The sequence below is a fragment of the Thunnus thynnus genome, chromosome 4 (genome assembly GCF_963924715.1).
Source record: "Thunnus thynnus chromosome 4, fThuThy2.1, whole genome shotgun sequence".
NCBI lineage: Eukaryota > Metazoa > Chordata > Actinopteri > Scombriformes > Scombridae > Thunnus > Thunnus thynnus.
In genome coordinates, this window is record NC_089520.1 from 20,229,277 (window position 1) to 20,250,069 (window position 20,793).

The 20,793-nt window shown below is 40.3% G+C and overlaps 1 protein-coding gene across 1 annotated transcript; it reads right to left on the reverse strand.

The window, feature by feature from the left end:
• Window positions 1-3: 3 nt before the first annotated feature.
• Window positions 4-18,755, reverse strand: LOC137181568 (sodium-dependent neutral amino acid transporter SLC6A17-like). The gene is made up of 12 exons (XM_067587367.1): window positions 18,440-18,755; window positions 14,361-14,815; window positions 11,540-11,697; window positions 10,475-10,601; window positions 8,250-8,431; window positions 8,036-8,146; window positions 7,704-7,945; window positions 6,088-6,280; window positions 5,783-5,975; window positions 5,361-5,520; window positions 5,097-5,259; window positions 4-4,508 (listed from the first exon to the last, which is right to left on the reverse strand). The coding sequence occupies exons 1-12, from the start codon at window positions 18,622-18,624 to the stop codon at window positions 4,101-4,103; spliced, it is 2,577 nt and encodes an 858-aa protein (XP_067443468.1). The 5' UTR covers window positions 18,625-18,755; the 3' UTR covers window positions 4-4,100.
• Window positions 18,756-20,793: the final 2,038 nt, after the last annotated feature.

A 20,793-nucleotide genomic window follows, 5' to 3' on the forward strand; every position in this document is an offset into this window, starting at 1 on the left:
TGTCCACTCTTTATTATTAATATTTTTTGGTGATTTCACAATTTTTACAATAATTGTCAGTATCATACAATCATGATGACCGAGGAGAAAGACAGAGAGAAGCTGTAAAGGGACATTTCTAAATGTGTCTCCTGTACAGACAGTGCTTGAAACGTGTGCTCAATAAGGCCCTGCACCCACAGCTAATAAGAAGGAGTCTACACCAATATATAGAGCACACACATACACACACACCCACACACCCATACACACCCACACACACACACACGTACACACACATTTATATTATCCATATGCTCACACACTCGAGCACATGTAAGGAAGAGTCATAATATCCCTTTGGCTTTAATGGGCAGTTCCTAATCATTGCTATGAACTTACACTAATGTGTCATTTTTTCTTTAAGCCACAATCATTCTGTAATTTAAATAACTTGGTTTTACTTTTAAACAGACCTTGAATTTACTGCTATGAGGACAACAAAACAAAGCAATTTTTTTTTGCAGTCCTAGTGAAAAAAGTGCATTTATCACATTCATTATTACTTTATGTTACGTTTACTGCTAAAACAGTTACTTTTTAAGACATTGATATACTTCACATGGATAAAATCTAGTTTTAGAACAGTTTGATTACACAAGATTATTTACAGATGTGAACAACAGAGAGATCTCTACATGATGCACTCCCAGCAGGACGTGTCTGGCTCTCACAGATCAGTTTATAGCCACACTAGTGTCCTGTGAGACTGTATTGCTAAGTACACACCAGAAAACAACATTGGTAGATGGGTGAAATATTACTTCGCTATTATATCTTTATTATTGGGAGGAAAAAATGAAGTTTGCCCTAAGGATGGCGCCAGAAGAGAGGTCATGTTGTCATCTAAGCCCCTAAACACTCAGCTCATCAGGCTCAGCTTTACATTGTAAAGGTTCAGACTGAACGTAAAGTGAATTTTAGAGGTATTATACAAAAAGTGACACAAAGTTGACAGAAAGATGCGAGTACAAGCAAATGGAACGAGTTAAACGCGAGCTGATGGCTTTTTACACAAATGTAGGTAAAGACGCGTTCACACAACTTGAAAATATTTGAACCTGAGTGAAAAATTTATCCTGAAGATATATTACTCCACTTCATGAACATACATTGACAAAAGGAAAAAGGAGAAGGATCTAGAGGAAACAACTGGAGTTGAGTTAGTGGGACTCAGTTAAAACTTGGGTACTCAGACTCAGTCGGAGCCTAAGCTGTAAAATCACTCCAGCATTTAAATTTGTGCAAGTAAATCAAGAAAACATTTGCGTTGTGTTCTGTCTTAATGTGCACCTTCAGATTTGGCTCAGTTTTCATCAGCTTCAGCTGTGCTTAGGCTCAGCTGGGCTATGAGCTGAATGCCAGTTAGCATGTTAACATGTGCTTGCAAATGTTGTCTGATATTTCATGTAACATGTTAGCTTGTTAGTATACTTACAGCATGCTTAGCTTGTAATTGTCACTACGTTAGTGTGTTTTTGTGTACAGCTAGAATGTTTGCATTCATCTGAAAGTGAAGCTCAAGCTTACAGGAATTATTTTTTTAGAAGAGTTGGACAAGACCTGCTTGACCTCTTTGACCTGCTGGTGGTACTAGATGAAAAGTCAAAGGATTCATGGTAAACTGCTAGTGTGGCTAAAAACAAGTAGACCAGTGAACCTAAAGTGGAGACAGGCGAGTGGATGTCACCTAACACGAGGTGCAGCCAGAGGGACACACAGCTCCCATAAACAACAACAGAGAACCAGCAGCTTCTCGACTACACTGAGACACACGTTACCTCCAGCATCAAGCAGCGTTTCACATCCCACAGCATAAATGAGCTACACAAACTACAAAATAGATCTTAGTAAGTCTTTGAGTTTAAATAACCATCACACAAGATTAAAATATACAGTATAGATACTGGCCACTTTTAAAAGATATATCTTTGTTATTTCCATCACATCTACATACACCGTAAATATACAGGAATATATAAATATAGTCCATTTAATCCTTAACACCATGGCTTTGATATATTGTGATTAAAAAAATAAATAAAGGTATTTTCTTCCATGTAACAGCAACTTAAATGTGCTCCATTTGAACTTGTAGACAATTTTGCACAACTATTTACTATCAGTGTGTACAAAAATGAAGCATGTCCATCCTAACTTTATCCATTCAGGCTGTCTGCTGGGTTAACCTACTCTTATGGGCTGCTTCAATGACATTTTAGGAGGTTAATTATTCCACAAATACTTAGAGATAATGTGTACATGTGTGTTTGAGCATGTATGTACATGTGCTTTTTGTTTGTGTGTGTGAGGACGCCGAGACTTACAGTATTTCCTGCTATTAAGTGAGCTGATGAGTTTAATATTCCATAATAATGTCCTCAATCAAAATTTTTTCTGTTTTGGTCCTTAAGCTCCTAAACCTTTTGGTACATTGTTGATTTTTCCATTGTTCATAATACTGTGAGCAGAGTTTCTGCATTTGGGTTTGTACTACAATTGCTTACTTTTTGTGTGCCTGAACATTGTGCTCAAAATAATAGCACTTATAATAACACTTAGGGTCAGGAATTGGCTTGTGCATAATAATTGTATAGAATTTCTTTTGTGCTTTTGTAGCATTGTTGTTATCGTAGGAAGAAAGTCAAAACTGTGTCAAGAAATCAGGCTGTGCATTTGCTTTTTAAGGACCAGTGTGTAGGATTCAGTGCCATCTAGTGGTGAGGTTGCAGATTGCAACCAACTGAATAACCTCCCCATCCCCTCATCCTTCAAGTCCGTTCCTCTAGATGCCACTAAATTCTACACACTGCACCGTTAAATTCTCATGAACAAGCTGTACTTTCTGACTGCATTGTGTAACAAGCTCTTTGTAGTTCACAATTCAGCATACCCTCTTATTCTATAATATAAACATGTAGATTTCAAGTTTTTTGTGATGTACTTCTTACTCTTTGGCGGAGAAACTGAAATGAGTGATTTCCTATATCACGAGTTATAAAGTGTGTGATGGATGATGAGACTGTGGCTTTAGATCTCCTCTAGGTAACACAAACTGTATATTATCCTATATCATACTACAGCACATCACTCTTTACAGAATGAACAAGAACATTGAATACTGGCTACACACGAAATACAGCAGGAGGTTGATTCTGGGTGAGGATGGATCGCAAATGGGTGTCTTTAGAGCAGCCTTAAGCATAGTTTATAATACAGAGAGCCCTGTGAAAACAAATCAACACAATGAGAAGTGTTTTCTAGTACAGAGCCGTGGAACAGAGGTGCATATCAGTGCTCAGTGTTGATGTACTATTTGTACACACTGACATCGCTGCGTAACTTCTAATAGAAAATAATCTTTTCTGTGTTTGACTGTATGGCTTTGACACACAGTACTGCTACAGACAATAGCAACAAAACTTTCAAATAATTTAACTCACATTCATATTGGCTCTGTGCCACTGTACTGAGTCAAAACCTGTTATGGCTCCAGACCATATTCATCCAGCAGGACCACACCGGCTCCACTACATTCATTCTTTCAGATCCCCGGCACTGTGCAGACTGGGATGTGCATCATAGTTTGATGGGGGAGGGGGGGGGGGTCTGCTGAGGATCCTTATACTAAGGCAAAGAAAAGCAGATCACAGAACTTCATTTTAAGCACATAGACCTGATGGTTTTAAATACAGAATACATACAGATATACAGCGTGTCACTGTCAATCTCACCCTGATTCCAGTGTTTCATCAGCTGTAAAGAGTGAACTTTGTCTCTCTTTTTCTACGAGTTAACATACATCTCCAAACCGACTACTTGTCCAGATGCTGGGAAACATAAAACATTTAGGACATCCTCTCAGGTGGTTCCTCTGTGTCATTTTGGGACGTGTGTGCTCAGATAAATTGGGCAGCTACTTATAGTTTTGTGGTTAGTGGGGCAGTGTAGTGGGGGTTCTTGGCGCTGAAGTGACCCCCTGTGGAGACATGGTGGCTGAAAGGTAAACTGTGCTACGGGAATGGGTGTCAGAGGGGTGTTTGGATGGGGTCAGACAGGAGTCAAGAGTCAGACTCTGGTGTGACAGGTGTGGTCGGTGTGGTCGGCGTCGTGGGGCTGATGGCAGCATTCTGGTAGCTTGTACCGTAGCAGCTGTTTGGAGACAGGGAGTTGGGGTCCAGGGCTTTGTTCCCTCCAGGAGCCAGGTAGGCTCTGCGTGCCGGCACCGATGACGGTGCCTCCCCGGGCTTGGTGCCGAGGATGAACCTGGCCTCGTCCTGCTCCTCCAGGTTGGAAATGTCCTTCATCATGGTTTTACGGTAGGAGACAGACAGCTTGTTGGAGCCGTCGGACATCAAGTTGAAGTGACGGGCGATGAAGACGATTGGGAGAGGAAGCATGGCTACTACGATGAGAGAAAAGCACATGGCCAGCGCCCAGGGAGGGTAGCTCTGGAAGCGTTCCTGAGCCTGCAGATGCACATGAGGGTTTAGTGAGTATGTGTAACTAAAAAAAGAAAAAATGTTTCTCCAAATGGTGAGGAGAATAAGAATTAAAATCTTTGCCTTTAAGTACAAGCTGTGAGAGTTGAGCAGTTTGTTTGTTCTGCAATAGTGGAGAACTCTAATGTGTTTTTTAATCAAACATACATGCAGAGAGACACACACTGTAAAAAAACCCCCCAAAAAACACAAGTGCTCTTTTTAGGAACAAATATTTGTCTATGAGCCTTTTTGACAAAACCCTTATGACAAAAATGAGGCGTAAAAACAGTGTGGTGGTTGAGGGTATAGAAGATGAAAGATGTCAAAAAAACCCAACACAAAACACAAAATTTATTTTCAATTATATATTGTTCAGATTTATTTATATCTGAACAATATATGACACCCTCTATCCTTAGACACTCAATTCAGATATAAAAAAACACCAAAAAAGTCTTTAATGGGAAAATACAAAAATTGTTGAGGTAAGAAAACTAAATCTACAAGAAAATTGAAGATTGCTGTCAACATACACACACACACACACACACACACACACACACATTGACTGACCAGCTCTTGGACCCAGGCGTTGTATCCTGGTGGGCTGATGGCCATTTCTATGACTGTAGCTGAGATGAGCACGATGAGACAGATAGGGGACACGTACTTCCACAGGTAGAAATAGATCATACTCGGTCGGAAACCCAACATGTCCTCCAGATCCTGCATGAATCTGACAGAACAGTCAGAACAGCAAAGACATTACAGTAATGATCATGTCCCTTTGTGCAATTTTACACTCACTCACACACACACATCTACAGCTGCTTGTACCTTTTAGTGCCATATATCCAAGCGACAGAAACATTTTCCAGGATGACCACTACGGTGAGAGGCAGCCCGGCAGAATAATCATCGAACATGGTGACAAAGTAATTCCCTGAGCGCTGAACAAACAACAGTCCACACAAGAAGGCCACAATGCAGCAACACACTGAGGAAGAGGAGAAAAAAGTACATTCAAAGTCAAACATTTAGGTCTAATAGAGGAGAAAATGGAAAATAAGATGGTTTTATTGCCAGTAAGCTGTTTTGTTTCGTGTGAGCATTTTGCATTCAGTACACTCGGAGCAATAAATCAGAGCTTAATGCAGCCCATTCCCAAATGTGCTTTAATCCTTTTTAAGTGCCGAGTAAGGGGTTTCAATCGCTAATACCCTATAGTGGGCCGACGGCCGCATGCAGAGGAGATTTACCTGTGAAAAGCTCCTTCTGGACCTTGTAGGTGTCGAGGACGGGTGTGGTGATGCCAGTCATGGTGCCGATCATGCTGCCCAGACCGAGATTGATGAGCATGAAGAAGAACATGACCGACCAGAACGGAGACGCTGGGAAATGTGTCATGGCTTCCGTAAAGGCGATGAAGGCCAGGCCGGTGCCCTGGACAGCCTGCAGAGACACAGTCAGAGGAGTTAAATAAGGAAACGTATGGACAGGTGTGAAAAGAGTCAAATACAGAACATGCTTTGGATGTGACTGTAGAAAACTGGCGAAGACTCACCTTGTTGAGCTCATCCTCCAGAACACAAGGATCCAGACCCAGCTGGGAGAAGCTGCCCTCTTTCACTGTCTTGATGACCCCATAAATCTCAGCATAGTCTGACGTGCTGAGGTGGGAGAAATTCACATGTGGAGGGATAAGATCGTGACTCAGGACGTTTGAGTTGAGGTATCCCAGGATCTTCTCAGCATTACTATGGAAATAAAAAGACAAAATCACAATCACAATCAGCTTTAGTAAAGTAGCAAAGTAAGTTGACACATAGTGCAGAGAACAAATTTACATGATGATATGGATACAGACATACAGCTAAAAAAGATATCCAGCTAAACATGTAGTTATTATGTACAGCAAAGAACTGGACCACGAACTATATGGTCAAATTGTTTGTACTGGAATAACACGATGAATAAGAAGTTAATCTAAATACAGAGGTAGTTTTATGTCCTCATACTGAAGGGATATGTACACTATATATACAGTCTTGGATTTGGATTTGATGATGAAAAGATATTATGTACATGTTATTGCACAGTGTTTATATTACAGGGTAATATGCATGATAACCACTTAAACCACTGGAGCTACAATTTCTTTAACAAACGGTAATAATCATTGACACAAAACAATCTGATTGTATGTATATAGTAAGTATGTAGTATGTATAAAGCCCAGTTATATATGTATAGTATGGTGGTGCAAAAATGCTCATACTTTTAACCAACCAACCAAAATAAGAAAAAAATCTCCCTTGGTGTCTTGCCATGTGGTTGCAGTTTTGGTTTTACTGCTGTTGTTTGAAAATGTCACAGACTAACACACCTTTGGTGTATCCATTTCCCAGAGTAACAGATTAACTTTGAATTTTTTAGCCACGCTAGCTAAAAGTGTGGCTCTAAGGATGGCAATGTCTGTCTGTCAGTATGTCGGTCCCCCACTGTGGTTAAGACTCAAATATCTCAACATAATTGAAAGGATTACATTGGAATTTGGTACAGACATTCATGGTCGCCAGCGGATGAAGCCTACTGACTTTGGTGATCCCCTGACCTGTGTTTTGTGTTTTGTGCTGATTAGTAAATGTTACCACACTAACACATCATATTAAGCATGGTTAACAACCTGCTAAACATCAGCATGTTAGCATACTGATTTTAGCATTTAGCACAGCCTTAGACTGTAAACTCTCAGTCTGGTTTGTATTAAAAATTTAAATGCTTTGAGGAGCACAAACAAAATTCCATTTGCTTCCATTGTGTTGAGAAGGAGGCAGACATTGCAGAGATGTGAAGTAAATCCATCCCCAGACCTTAGCTGGTAAAACTGCATGGCTAGATACCACTAGAGGTAAGTGAGACGACTTTAAAACAACTTACAACATGAAGTGAAGAATGATATGATTCAAACTGTCACATTTTTCATCATGAGCAACTGCAGCAACTGATGTGAACCGACATGATTAACCATTTCAGTTGGACAAACAAGTGGCTGCTTTTCTTGTCACGCTTTTATATACCTGCTAATTTTGATTTTGTGTTTTCACTTTTGGATTAAGGTTTGACAACATGCGAGTATGCCCCTTGTGGAGAAAAAGCGTTCGCAGGTGTCGAACTTACTCTACGACACACTTTTCATTCATGATATTGGCCTTGAAGCCGAGCACGGCGAATACCACCAGCGTGGCCAGGATGGAGGTGAGGAAGTTGATGAAAGAGACGAGCACGGCATCAAAGTGACAGTTGTTGTCTATCTTATTGTAACTGGAGAAGGCTATGACTCCTCCGAACCCCAGACCCAGGGCAAAAAAGACCTGAGTGGCGGCCTCTCTCCACACCTGGGGCTCCAACATCTTCTCCAGCTGTGAGACACAAAGGAGAGAGACTCATCAGTTTGTGGTTGACTCAAAATATCAAGAGGGAGAAAGAGCGGAAAAATTAAGTAGTCTTACCTTGGGAGTGAACATGTGAGCAATGCCATCCACCGATCCCTTCAGCATTAAACCCCTGACCAGGAAACAGAACAGCACCACGTACGGGAAAAGAGAGCTGAAGTACATCACCTTTGAATGCAGAGAGCAAAAACATAGATTAAGGAAAGGTTGGTCTCCTTCAGATTTTTCTCTCTCATTGTATGATTAATTTCTGTCTCATCCTCTTCGCTACCTTCCCCGAGGAGGCGATTCCTCTAATGACGGCGAGGCAGACGATGATCCAGGCCACCAGCAGAGACAGGGTCATTTTGATGTTCAGGCCACCACTCTCCGCGATGGTGCTGGTGGTGTTCAGAGTCTGACGGTACCAGAAATAGGTTGTAGCGGAGCTTTTGTCACACTCTGGCTCCACAACTGGAGAAATGGAGATGTTAAGTTTAGGTTAGGTGATAATGAGTATGAAGGAAAAGAAAGAGGTGTGAAGATGAACACGCAGCAGGAAGTGAAATATAATGAGATTGAGAATGTTTACTCAGGGTCAATATCTCAATTCTCTGCTGGCTCACACCTCTTAGATGTTAGCGAGCTAAACAAGGTCATGTGTGTATTTATTATGCAAAGCATGAACCTCCAATTCATCACACCTGAGATTTTTCTTCAGTGCACACATACAGTGGTATATTCTTGTGTTACCTTGGGAAAATGATATATACTGTGTATGGCTGAGTTTAGAGGCAGCAGTGTTATGATTCTCAGCGTAATAATGCAGGTTGGTGCAGATTTATCTATGTGTGTTCAAACACACAACCCACACAGACGCATAGACACCTATAGATGCAGGGAAAGATCTGTAAATTAAACTATAATGTAATAAGATATGATAAACTTCAGCTACTGTCTGGTCACATGTATATAGATACTGTAGATCTATAGATCTAGGATATAGATCTATGACAAACAGACATTCATTGTTTCTGTCCTTCAGCATGAGCATCCTTCAGTCTGAGCGGCTGAATCTCTACTCCCCGTCTATCTGCCAGCCGGCTCAGCCTCGCTGAGTCATACACATGCTGAGCGTTTCTTGGCCGCCACGGGGTTATGCTATTATCACTTCTAATCGAATAAACTCCAGAGGGTTTTAATCTGGATTATGTCCATGTAGTCGTGACAGAACCTTGTAAGGAAGTTAACGTAATTTGTTTGATCTGCTTAGGTGTGTCAATGTGTGGACTGAGGCCGAACACAGAATCTAAACCTTGCAACACGGTGGCCCTTTGAGGTATTATTGTAAGAGCTGTATACATGCTGCTGCAAAGATTGACCAGAACAATACAATGGCACAAATGGATATTGTTCCAAACACCAAATAATCCTGAAAACGTACACACTCTTGATATTAGATGAAAGCATTCATATTGTAATGGAAGGTGATTTAACAGATTGAATTAAAATGAAACAAAAACACACACTGGTCTGTATTATAAACCTCTTAATGTCCTATAACATATTAAATATATTTCTGATTTGCTTGAAGAAATAAACCCAGTCAGTCATTTAGATTGAGTTTGCATTGAGCTACTAAGCTACACACATATGGGCCCAACTTCCCGATGATAAAATACATCCCAACTTTGAAATTTAAATTACTGTAAAAAAAATCCTTTTTGATTGTGTCTTTGCTTGATGAATTCTTTTACTGCACTTTTATTTCTTTTGTTAAATTAGGGCAACTTATTACTGCACAAAAACTGTATTATTGTCAACATTTTTGTCTGTTTGTATCTTTTAAGTTCTACTTGACTTTATTCTAGTTTTTCTCAATAGCTCAAGCACTTTTTTCTGAAACACTGGCTGTCAGTCACCCAAAAGATTTGACTTAATGTGTTATAAATTAGTCAATCAGTGTATCACTGCTACCAAAATGACACGTCCCTTAATCATTGTTTAAGCCAAACATCTGCTTCATATTTACAAGCTGCCATACCTTCATAAAACATGTGATTATTTGCGCAAACAACTGAGGATGAGCTAATTGTGTCTAATTGAATTTTTATGCAAGATTAATCTTTGTATGATGATGCCAGATAATTAAAATCTATGAAAGGTTGTGACAGTTGGCTTTAAATTTTTGCAAGGGAGGATTTATACCATGAGCATGTTGATGAGTAACGCAGTTCAAAAGAAAAGCAGAGTGACTCAGTCCATCACTGGGTCGTTTGAAGATATTTGTACTTGGACATTTTGATTCTGTGTGGCAGCAACTGAAAATACACATACTGTTGTGAGAAAATGCAGTGTGGATTTGAGAATCATGATTTCCATTTGACGTTGTGCCAAAGCAACTGGGAAAGAACTGTAACTGTGGTTTTAAATGTTGTTCCAATGCATTTATTTGCTTCATGAAAAGTACTTCATAGTAAATTTATTCTGTATTAGTTAGTATTTAATGTCACTCACTGGCAAGTGTCCCATTCTTTCTGATAGGGCAGTCGCTCCACGGCAGAGGATACTGGAAGGACTGGAAGAAGTAGAAGATACTCCAGCCGATAATCACATTATAGTAGAGCCCCACAAAGCCACACACCTGAATAGATAGATAGATAGATAGATAGATAGATAGATAGATAGACATACAGTTACCAAAGAAAATGTATTACAGTAACTGACATTTTACAGTATGCCTTCTGCTATATGACGTAAATAACAGGCATACTGTACATTAACAGGAATCACAAATATAAGGTGCTATGTCTTTTATACCAGTGTAATAAGATATAGAGTACAGAGTGAGAGAAATATGAATATGAAAGCAGCAACATGCTTTGTGCACGTCCCATGTTGCTGTCAGTCTTTCTGAGCAGTCTTGCCAGCCAGGACATTCAGCAGCTAAATAAGGTTGAGGAAAGCATGAATAATTAAAGTGCTCTCTTTTCAACAGTGATCCTCTAAGAGATATTTATAGCTGCTTCTGCACCAGCCGAGCAACTCTAAAGAAAGGCTACGTTTCACTCTCAAACATGTCAGTACCTCCCATAAACCCACGAGAGGCTGAGGCAGGATGTTGTGGTGACTCTAGATGTTCCTGTAATGTCATCCTGCTCTTTGCTATATCAGGTTCATGGTTGTTTAGCCTTTACATTATACTTACATACATACATAAGGGATCCAAAAACCTACCAAATTCATAGATAGATAGATAGATGGAGGACAGAGGAGAGTTTACAAAGTGTTTGCCTAGGCAGAAAAGAAAGCACCATCATAAATCACATAGATGGAGTAGCTTGTTTTTTTTGTTTTATCCCTTAGCTGGTGCACATTCAGCAGATGTGCTTCTGTTTAACTGCAGGGTTTGACAGCTGTTCCCCCATAACAACCTCGCTGATTTTTATCAGCGGACCCGCACCTTTTTCTCTCCACCATGCTGCTGTCAAATTGTTTTTCTGAGACGCCATTATAGCCTTTAACAGTTACAGTGCAGTCTGAGTTACGCCCCTTGAAGAAAAAATGAAATAAAAGAAATACCATCAGACTAGACATCCCTATCCCGCCCAGATGGGGACAGACGTAGTTCCACACCCCGATGCTACCACGCCGGATCTTCTGACCCACCGCCAGCTCCAGGAAGAAGAGCGGGATACCAATGATGAGGAGGAGGATGAAGTAGGGAACCAGATAGGCACCTGAAAAACAGAGACCAGGGAAAATGCTATGTTTGGTTGGTAAACCAGCAAAGAAAAACAACAGATTCCACTGTTGCTGAATTAAAAAATATGTTTTTCTCCAGATTATGTAAGAGTGGACTTCTCCTTATAACTTTTAGCCTGTTTACCTGGTTGGTTAGTCGAATCACCATTTTGGTCGAGATTGAAATATCTACAACTTTTTGATGGATTGCCATGAAATTTGTATAGATATCAATGGTGTCCAAACGGTCAATCCGACTGACTTTGATGATCCTCTAACTCTTCCTTTACCTCCAATGTCTCAAGAAATATCGGATGGATTGCCATTGGACATTCATGGTCCCTTCAGGATGAATTTTAATAACTTTGATGATCTCTGGACTTTTCATTCAACACCATCATCAGGTTAAAATTTTTATATTATATTTTGGTTTATGACCAAATAGCTGCAAACCTAAAGACATTCCCATCAGCCTCAGCTGGTGTTCGTGGTTTGTGCTAATTATTCAACATTAGCATGTTAAACTAAGATGTGTATAGCTCTGAGCATCGCTGTGCCTAGTACAACTTCACAGAGCCACTAGTATGGCTTTCAATATGTTGCCATCCAATACAACAACAGCATCATCACAAATGGCCTAAGAAATGACCCAAGACTCGAATCAAGACCTTTTTGACACAGGCTTCCCCTGCACTTTGTATGTTTCCGTTATTCTGGTGATTAAGTGTGTACATGATTTCTAGTAAATGGGCTAAAACATGCTAACATATTGATGCGGTCCTTTAACAGTGTGATGAGTATAAACAATATTTCCGACTGTATTAATTTGTGTTTTAAAATCAGCAACATTTACGCAGTAGTTCAACAGTTTTGCATCAGTGCATCTTGCAAAAATGTGATACTGTGATTGAGTGATTAACCCAGCCACCCCCACTCCTCTCACAGCTCCTCACCAGGGTCCCCGGCTCCATTGACTAATAGTCTTTGAATTTCATTTCACTTTTGATGGAAGTCTAAATTTGGCCCTGAGCGGTGTAATCCAGGGAGGCATAATCAGGATGCAACTGTGTTTTATGTGCAGGGTGAGTCATCATCCCGGATATATAAAGACTTATAGCAGGCAAATGTGTATTATTAATACATCAGAAGTAGTGATTACATACAGTGGCACACACATCTCGTAGCGGGTGGAGTAATGAGGTGGAGAGGAGGTGAAATGCTGGAGCAAGAAGTAGTGAGGATAGTGAGGTTAAATGTAGTGAGGCGTTTTGGGCCTTTGCCAGGATCCTCACATTGCTGACAAACTGCAAATTCTAAGCACCTTCAAGCAAATCCACTTCATAACGGGTTATTTAAACCGGAGCCATATATAGTCGTGAGCATAAAGATGTGACAGCAGAGCGAGATTGATAGAGGATGTTAAAAGAGGAAAGGCATGTCAAAGGAGAAGAATAGAGGAAAAGTGAGAGGAGCCCACACAGTGATAACTCCTAAACAACACAGACCTTTAATGTGTCTGTAATTGGCTGTCTGGCAGCCATTTACAGAGTGAAAAATGGCTGCTCAGCTTGTCTGGGAGTGAGTCTACTGTCAGCATATCTTGCCTATATGAAATAAATCAGACACGGGCAGTGAGGCAGCGAACACAAAAACATCAGCGGCTAAAGCGATGTCTGTCGATCCACGGTGACAAGGTATTCTTCACACAGGTTTACACTGTTTACACCTCCGGTTACATGCATCCCAGACCAAAATAATTCCTCAGCACTGTACTATACAGTTACATTCCTCTTTTATTGAGCTCTCTTCTGTTTACCAGAGTATCAGTTGAGCTCGGCCGGCTCTGCCAGCAGTAGTAATCAATAGTGCAGCTATATTTAGACATGACTGTTTTTATGTACAATACAGCCGCTCTCCTGGCAGTTCTGTGGTGAATAGAAATGCCATGAAGTTTGTGATGGTCGAGGTCACTGAGATACGAAAAACATGACTGATTAGCTTGAAGTAACAAACAGGAAACTGGGAAGATGTTGACCTCAAAAAAATCATCAAATCAGCCTGCTTGGCAAATAATTCAACAACAAATCACTTGTGTCAAATAAGGCATTAAGGTTAAATATCATCATGTTCATGAGAATATTTTTTCGATATCTATATGTATCACTATCACTGTATGGTGAAAATATGCAAATTCACATAATCAACTTGATGTTCAATGCAGTGACCTGTGTTTTACTGTTATGCATTGCAAAAGACACAACTTTTCATGCACATAAAACAAAAACTACAGTAACTCATTTTATTTGTTTTTAATTACATTTTGCATAATTTGATGAATTAATTGGGCAGCTTCTTTCAAATATTCAGAAGGAAAATGTTTTGTTTGTTATAAAAATATACAAAAATATAAGAAATATAACAATCATGGTGAAAATTGATTCAGCCCTTCTCTCTAACTGTGTCATTATCTTTTCATCATTTCTGACAATGACAGTATGCTTCCTCTATGGGCTTTAAGTTAAAATGAAATTACTGGTTTTAAAAACAACTGAAAAAGTGAAGGAACTGTTCAGTAAAAATCTACTAAAAATCAGTAAATGTTACTGTAAATGAAATCAGTCACTTGTCCGACTGTGTGCAGCCTTGCAGCTTAACTAACCTCCTCCGTTCTTTTGGCACAGGTAAGGGAAGCGCCACACGTTCCCCAGGCCCACAGAGAAGCCCACCTGGGCCAGGATGTACTGCAGTTTGCTGTTCCAGGCAGGTCGTCCATCGTTTTCGGGCACCTCTATCTGCGGGCCTTTCTTCCCAGCAGCCCCTCCGACGTTCAGGGAGCTGTTCTTGTAGTCGAGCGGCTCCTCGTTTGCGAGCAGGTCAGCCACCGACTCTGTGACGTGCTCATGGCTTTGCTCGCGCTGCGTCACCTTGCTGTTCTTAGGCATCAGGGAGGCTGAGGGTTCGGGAAGGGGGCGGGGGTGGAGAGAGTAAGAGAGAGCGAGACCGAGACTGGTAGGAACAGAGAGAAGTGATAGAGGAAGAGATTGAGATGAATGGATGTAGCTATGAGGGAGATGCTGAAGAGAGGCAGCTGGATTGCAGGTCTGGGCCTCAGTCCTGCATCAGAGAAACAGAAAGGTCAAATAAGAAAAAAATGTATTTCAAGGACATCTTCAAAATTAAAATGCAATAACGTTCTATTATTGGACAAAAATCACATAAATAGTCATCATTTCAAGGCCCATTTGATGCACAGTAATCTAAAGCTTCTGTTTCCTGGCTGTGATCCTTAAATAACACCTCACACAGTCACTGACACAATTATTCCTCCATTTAGTGCTTGGCTAAGCTTGTGATAAAACACTGGATTGTAGCACATGGTTATTCCTCTCCAGAGTCATGGAGGATGTCCACATGTAGACAAGAGAACATTTGTCACACCTGGGTGTAAACCTAACCTGGTTCTTTCAGCAAAAACTCAGCAGAGGGGCGGACTTTACCATGAGGCAAGGTAGGCAACTGCCTGGGGCCCCCAACTAAAAGGGCCCCAAACAGCTATAGATTTATTATGATGTTTAGAAATGAAAAATATTGACTTGTGTTACTATTTTAACTCATTGTGCCCTGAAATAACTTGAAAAAGGCCCCCAAAACCCTTAAAATATATGCAACTGTATACTTCTACTTCAGAGGAAAACTTTGTACCACTATATTTACCTGAGAGATAAATGTTACTGGTATAATAAAATATATAACATATGATGCATCAGCATTCATTAAACTATCCAGCGTTATATAAGACTTAAACACAAGTTAAGTACATTTAAGTACATTGTGCTAATAATACTTCTCTTTCACTCTTTACTTTTAAGTGAAATTTTGAATGCAGGACTTTTACTGCGCAGTATTAATAGTTTTAGTTAAGAACAAATTTTGAGTACTTCTTCTATCATTGCAAATACAAACATTCCCAGATAGAGAAAGGGTGAAAATAAAACAAGACAGAGTTTGTCTGGGGCCCCCAAATCATTAAATCTGTCCGTGGCAGAGACTTGAACAGACAAACAACACAAAACAACACCACAGCTCTTTGCCTCACACACAATGTTTTAGGTTCCGAAAAAATTCCCAATCCTGCAAATTGTTCTATTTAATTTCCCTGTTCTGCAAGCTTAACTTTAGTGAAGCTTTTTTTTCCTGTAAATCCACTAATCCCCTGAAGCCTTGCAGCAACATCCATCCTCACCCCTCTGTCAGGGAGCGGTTGGTTCAACCCAAACGCAGTGGAGGAAGTGAACATGATGCTTTGGATGAACTGCCCTCATGTGTTCTCCTGATCTACATCACCAGCCTCCGTGTAGGCTCATTACTTATTGAGTGAATCGTTTCTCCGTTATGAAAAGCCTGCTATCCACTGAAATGCAAAACCGCACAACTTGTGGGATTAGAGAAGACTTTGTCACAGGAAAAGAAGAAGAAAATAAGAGGCTATCTCATAATAATTGATTATCTGTGGTTGTAGCAACTGATTTACAAAGTCCTGTTACAGCAGAAGGTCAATTTTGGGAACCAGTAGAGAACCGGAGCTGAATGAAGATGCCGCACCTCGCGTGTGATGTAATAGTGATGCACATGAGCCGCGTCACAACACTCACTGCTTACATCAGCCTAAAACAAACTTACAAACACGCACAAATTCCTCGATTTAACTCACGATACACGCTCAGGATGTGCATTTGCTTTCTTTCACTCTTTCAATTTATCTTTTCATCACCACAACAGATTTCCTCCTTTGTGCATGTCAAGATGAGCCTATGATGCAATAATAATCCATTCGGCCATTCACAAGTCTTCATAATCCTGTGTGCATTAACTGTAAAGCTGCTTTCTGTCTTGTCATTCAATCCTGCACTATAGTATACAAGACACGTAATATCAATCATCCAGCCAACGCTGAGAAATGAAAACACATCAACTCACCCAACCAATAATCCAGCTGGGAGGGGGGGGGGGGGGGGGGGGGGGGGCACAGTTCAGATGACCCCAGTGGATGCTAAGAGTCAGACTGTGTGGAGTCATTTTATACAACATTAAAGGCGTGTTTTCTCATGGCAGGAAAAAGCCTTCTGGTGGGCTTGAAATGCTATCTTTCTCTGAGGTCGGTTACAGATTTGTCGTTGGGAGAGTTTCATTATTGGTGCACAGTTAAAAACTGAAGAATTGTATTTAGCCGTGTGTATACATTAAAACCTGTGTATATATCTGCCTGATATTTGTATATTTATTCTCTTTCTTTGCCTATTTAGAGATTCTTATTAACTTGTATGTGCAGGACTCATCTTCACTATATTACTTCTGCTTATTCAGAACAAATATCATATCAACAGCAGAGGGTGCAATAAGAGTAATTTTCTATATTAGGACAATAATAATAATGTAGTTTCATAGTGTCTGCTGTAATATGCAGGAAAGCGGTTTATCTAGAGCTGCAATGATTTATCTATTAGACAATTGACAGTAAATAGTCAGGAACTCTTGATAATCCATTAATTGCTTAGGTCTTTCTGTGAACAACAACAAAAAAAGATGGTTTCAGGTTCTTAAATTTGAGGATTTTCTGCTTTGACTTGTCTTACGTTACAGGGAATTGAACATATTTGGGCTTTAGACTGTTGTTGACATTTGATGATGTCACTGTGGACTCCAGGAAATTGTGATGGACATTTTTCACTGTTAATAGCATGTTGCTACACATGATAGTCTATGAATGTTTGTAGTCAAGACAAACTGTTCGAAATGTGCAATCAACACATCATTGTGCATCACCAGCAACATATCTAAATGACTATAAATTAAAAGTAAATAATACTGAGGTAACTTTAAAATTTGAGTGCAGATTTTACAAAATAATGCATTTTAAGAAATCAGTCTTTACACGGGTAAATTTCCACCAACAACAACAGGGTCACACGTTCATTATCATTCACTTTTAACCACAAATACACTCTTACACATCACTGTTCTCACAAAATTATCCGAGCTAAAGTAACTGTCTCATGCAAACTAAGGCAACAAACAAACACAACCAAAACAGTTTCTATGAGTTATATTTCAATAGATAGAGGTCTCTGAAACAGTTTCAGTAACACACAATGCAATTACAGTAGTTAAAATAAAATCAGCTGACTCTGCAGCTATCAGCTCCAGTGATCAGTCTTGTTTAACTGTCCACACTTGTTCATTAATCGATTACTGATCCTATGATTACCAGCCTGCTTAATCAGTCTGAAACAACACCACAGTTAGCCAAAACATTTACAAACACTTTTTTTCCAATGGAAATATCTAGTTGCTGCAGGTTGTGAAAAGCTCCTGAGCTCCCTCAGTAATCAACACCACAGCACAGATCATTCACTGTGAACACCTGGTGACACATCTGGCGCTGCTTCTGATAGCACAATATTTTGTCTCTGATTTTCCTGCTCAATCATGAGTAACGCGATGACTTTTAAACACACGCACAATCAAGGTCAAAAGCGATTATTTTCCTGACCTCTGCGCAAACTCGAACACTTGCTTCATAATTAAATTTCAAGGCATAAAATAAAGCAATTACAACTCTTTCCCAGCTGCCTGTGAACTTCACTCTAAACCTCTGTACATCCAGGTGATAACACCTATCCTCTCAGAAAGAGATGCTCAAGGATGTTAGAATTAAAAAACCAAACATTTTTTTCTCACCGTGAGTCTTTTGCAGCGATCAACACAATCCAGGGTTTAATAGGAACGCAGTGTTGAGAGAATATCTGGAGAGATGCATGAATACATCCGCTGGGCAGCACTTGTGTGTCGGTGTGGTACTGACTGAGCGCTCGCAGGACACTGGAGGACGGAGGATCACATGCTGCTCTGCCTACCATTAACATGCAGGGTGGAGAGTCCAGGGCGCACCGTGACGCACAAAGTGCCGTTCATTGTCATCAATGACAAATTATCACCTGCCACTCATTTGTTGTTGGAGACTCCCGCCCATCACAACAGCGTCTCTGAGCGGGGAGGTGGGATGCTGAGGAGAGGGGGGGAGAAAGGGGGGCAAAACTATGCGCGGATCCGTCAAGGTTATCCACTCCTACCTGAGGAAGCTGCTGTCTGACGCAGCTTTCGTCATACTTGATAAAGGTTGGGCCAGAGCGCGTTTTCCAATTGATAAAAAATTTAAGCCATTCAACACTTCTATATCAGGATGCCCAGAGGGCTGAGTTTAAAGGTAAACTCAGTACACTCAGTGAACCTGCAGGTTTTCATAGCCTCACCCCAATAACAAAAAAATCAGTGGAGAAAAGATTGTTTCTCTCCACACTGAGAAACAAATTTGCAACCTCTTTTCTCTATGAATTAATCATAATAAATAAATAAATGCACAATATTTCATAATACATGAATAATATAGTGAAATGTAGAAAAGAAGGACATTGTCAACTTCAATGATAGAGATACTTTTATTAAAATCCACTTAAAAACATATTTCTGAACACTTACTCTGCACTAATCTCTGATTGAACAGCTTCATCTTTGGACTTGAAATGGGTGGTCATTTTTCTACTGAGACTATTGGATGTGCAACAAGACTGCAGCAGACACAAACACCCAGGGGACCATAAATCAGGCACCGTCCGCCAGAATATTCCTTAATACCACCGAGATAGAGGAGGACGATATCATCGAGGGGCCATTTTTCATCCTGACCTTATGGATTTATTTTGTCCCATGTTCCCACATCTCTGCCTCCTTGGATGTCTTAATCAGAGACAGTTTCCTCACCTGCTTCTGGTTAATCCTCCTCATTTGCATCATTGTAAAATGTGATGATACATAAAACAGGGGAGTAAACATGTGGAATTAACTAGTTTTAAACAAAATCCTGTTTAACAAACATTAATACAGTTTGAAGTGGCCACAAAAAGCAACATATGACCTCTATAGTAGCTACATTTAAATCACATTTCATACCTGTATCTGTTGTTCAGACTGTTTTTAGGTTAAACTAAAACGTTCCCAGAATGCAGCATTCAAGACAAGCTCTGCAGGGTCTTATCTGTTTCTCCTATTTCTACAGCTTTGGGGAGGCTTTTGACACACCTTCTTCGAGCTGGCTACTGGGGACAGTTGCCACAGCAACCTCAGGATCAAATGACAGACTTTGTCTCATCTCTGCACTCTCAGCTCTGCATTCATCCCTCCATAAATTGCTTTATCCTAGTTGGAGAAAAAAAAAAAGCATTTCAAACATCTGCACACATGTGTGACCTGCTGGGTTTCCTTTCCTGCTTGGTTGACTAAACTTTGGCTTCTTCAGTTTTTATGGCATCTTATTGGTGACAATCCAAATCATAAGTCATTTAAGTAGCTGTACTTTACTCATAGAGTGACCCCGTTTGCCCTCCTTCCATTTTTCTCTTGTTTTAGAAGCATACAGTCGGTTAAAGATAATCATCTGCAGTGTTTTCTCACCCCTCTTTGGCTTCCACAACCTTTTGTCACCTCGTCTTTTGGGAGAGAATGTCTGACAAGAAATCTCTGAGATGAAAATGGAAAACACTGAACAACAGCTGAAACAAGTCTACGGAGGATAATAACATCTGATAATCCAAGGAGAAAGGGTTGAAAACATGCTGGGAGAGAGGTGATTGTGAAGTAATGCAGTAATACAGTGCAGCCTCACCAGCTGCAGGGCACCTGCTAACTGGACAGCAGTGTGTCACTCAGTGAACCACTTGGATAATTTTTCAGGGTGTTTTAATAAGCCTGCATCAGCAGCCTTGCAGGCTTGTGGGACTGTTGGCACAGCGGTGCTGCTGCCCTCTCTGGTTAGCAAATGACCGAGCAGTCCCATCTGAGTTGGAGGAGCTGCAGCTTTGTTCTGCCTGCATTTAACCCGTCTTATTGTACATACTATAAAACCCCTTTTTCAGCCTCACTTCCACAATGATGATCTGCAGAGTTTATAGTTAAATAAAATCCTGGATATTAGTTGCCATTCATAGAGCATATATATCTAAATTTAACCCTTGAAAAGCTTAAAGATCCCCTCCAGA

Coding starts and splice junctions, on each gene's coding strand:
- LOC137181568 (XM_067587367.1), bottom strand. CDS start 18,624: ATGTTAATGGTAGGCAGAGCAGCATGTGATCCTCCGTCCTCCAGTGTC. Junction 11,698..14,360: donor GTGCCAAAAGAACGGAGGAG/GTTAGTTAAGCT, acceptor TCTGTTTTTCAG/GTGCCTATCTGGTTCCCTAC. Junction 4,509..5,096: donor ACGCCTGGGTCCAAGAGCTG/GTCAGTCAATGT, acceptor GTGCATCTGCAG/GCTCAGGAACGCTTCCAGAG.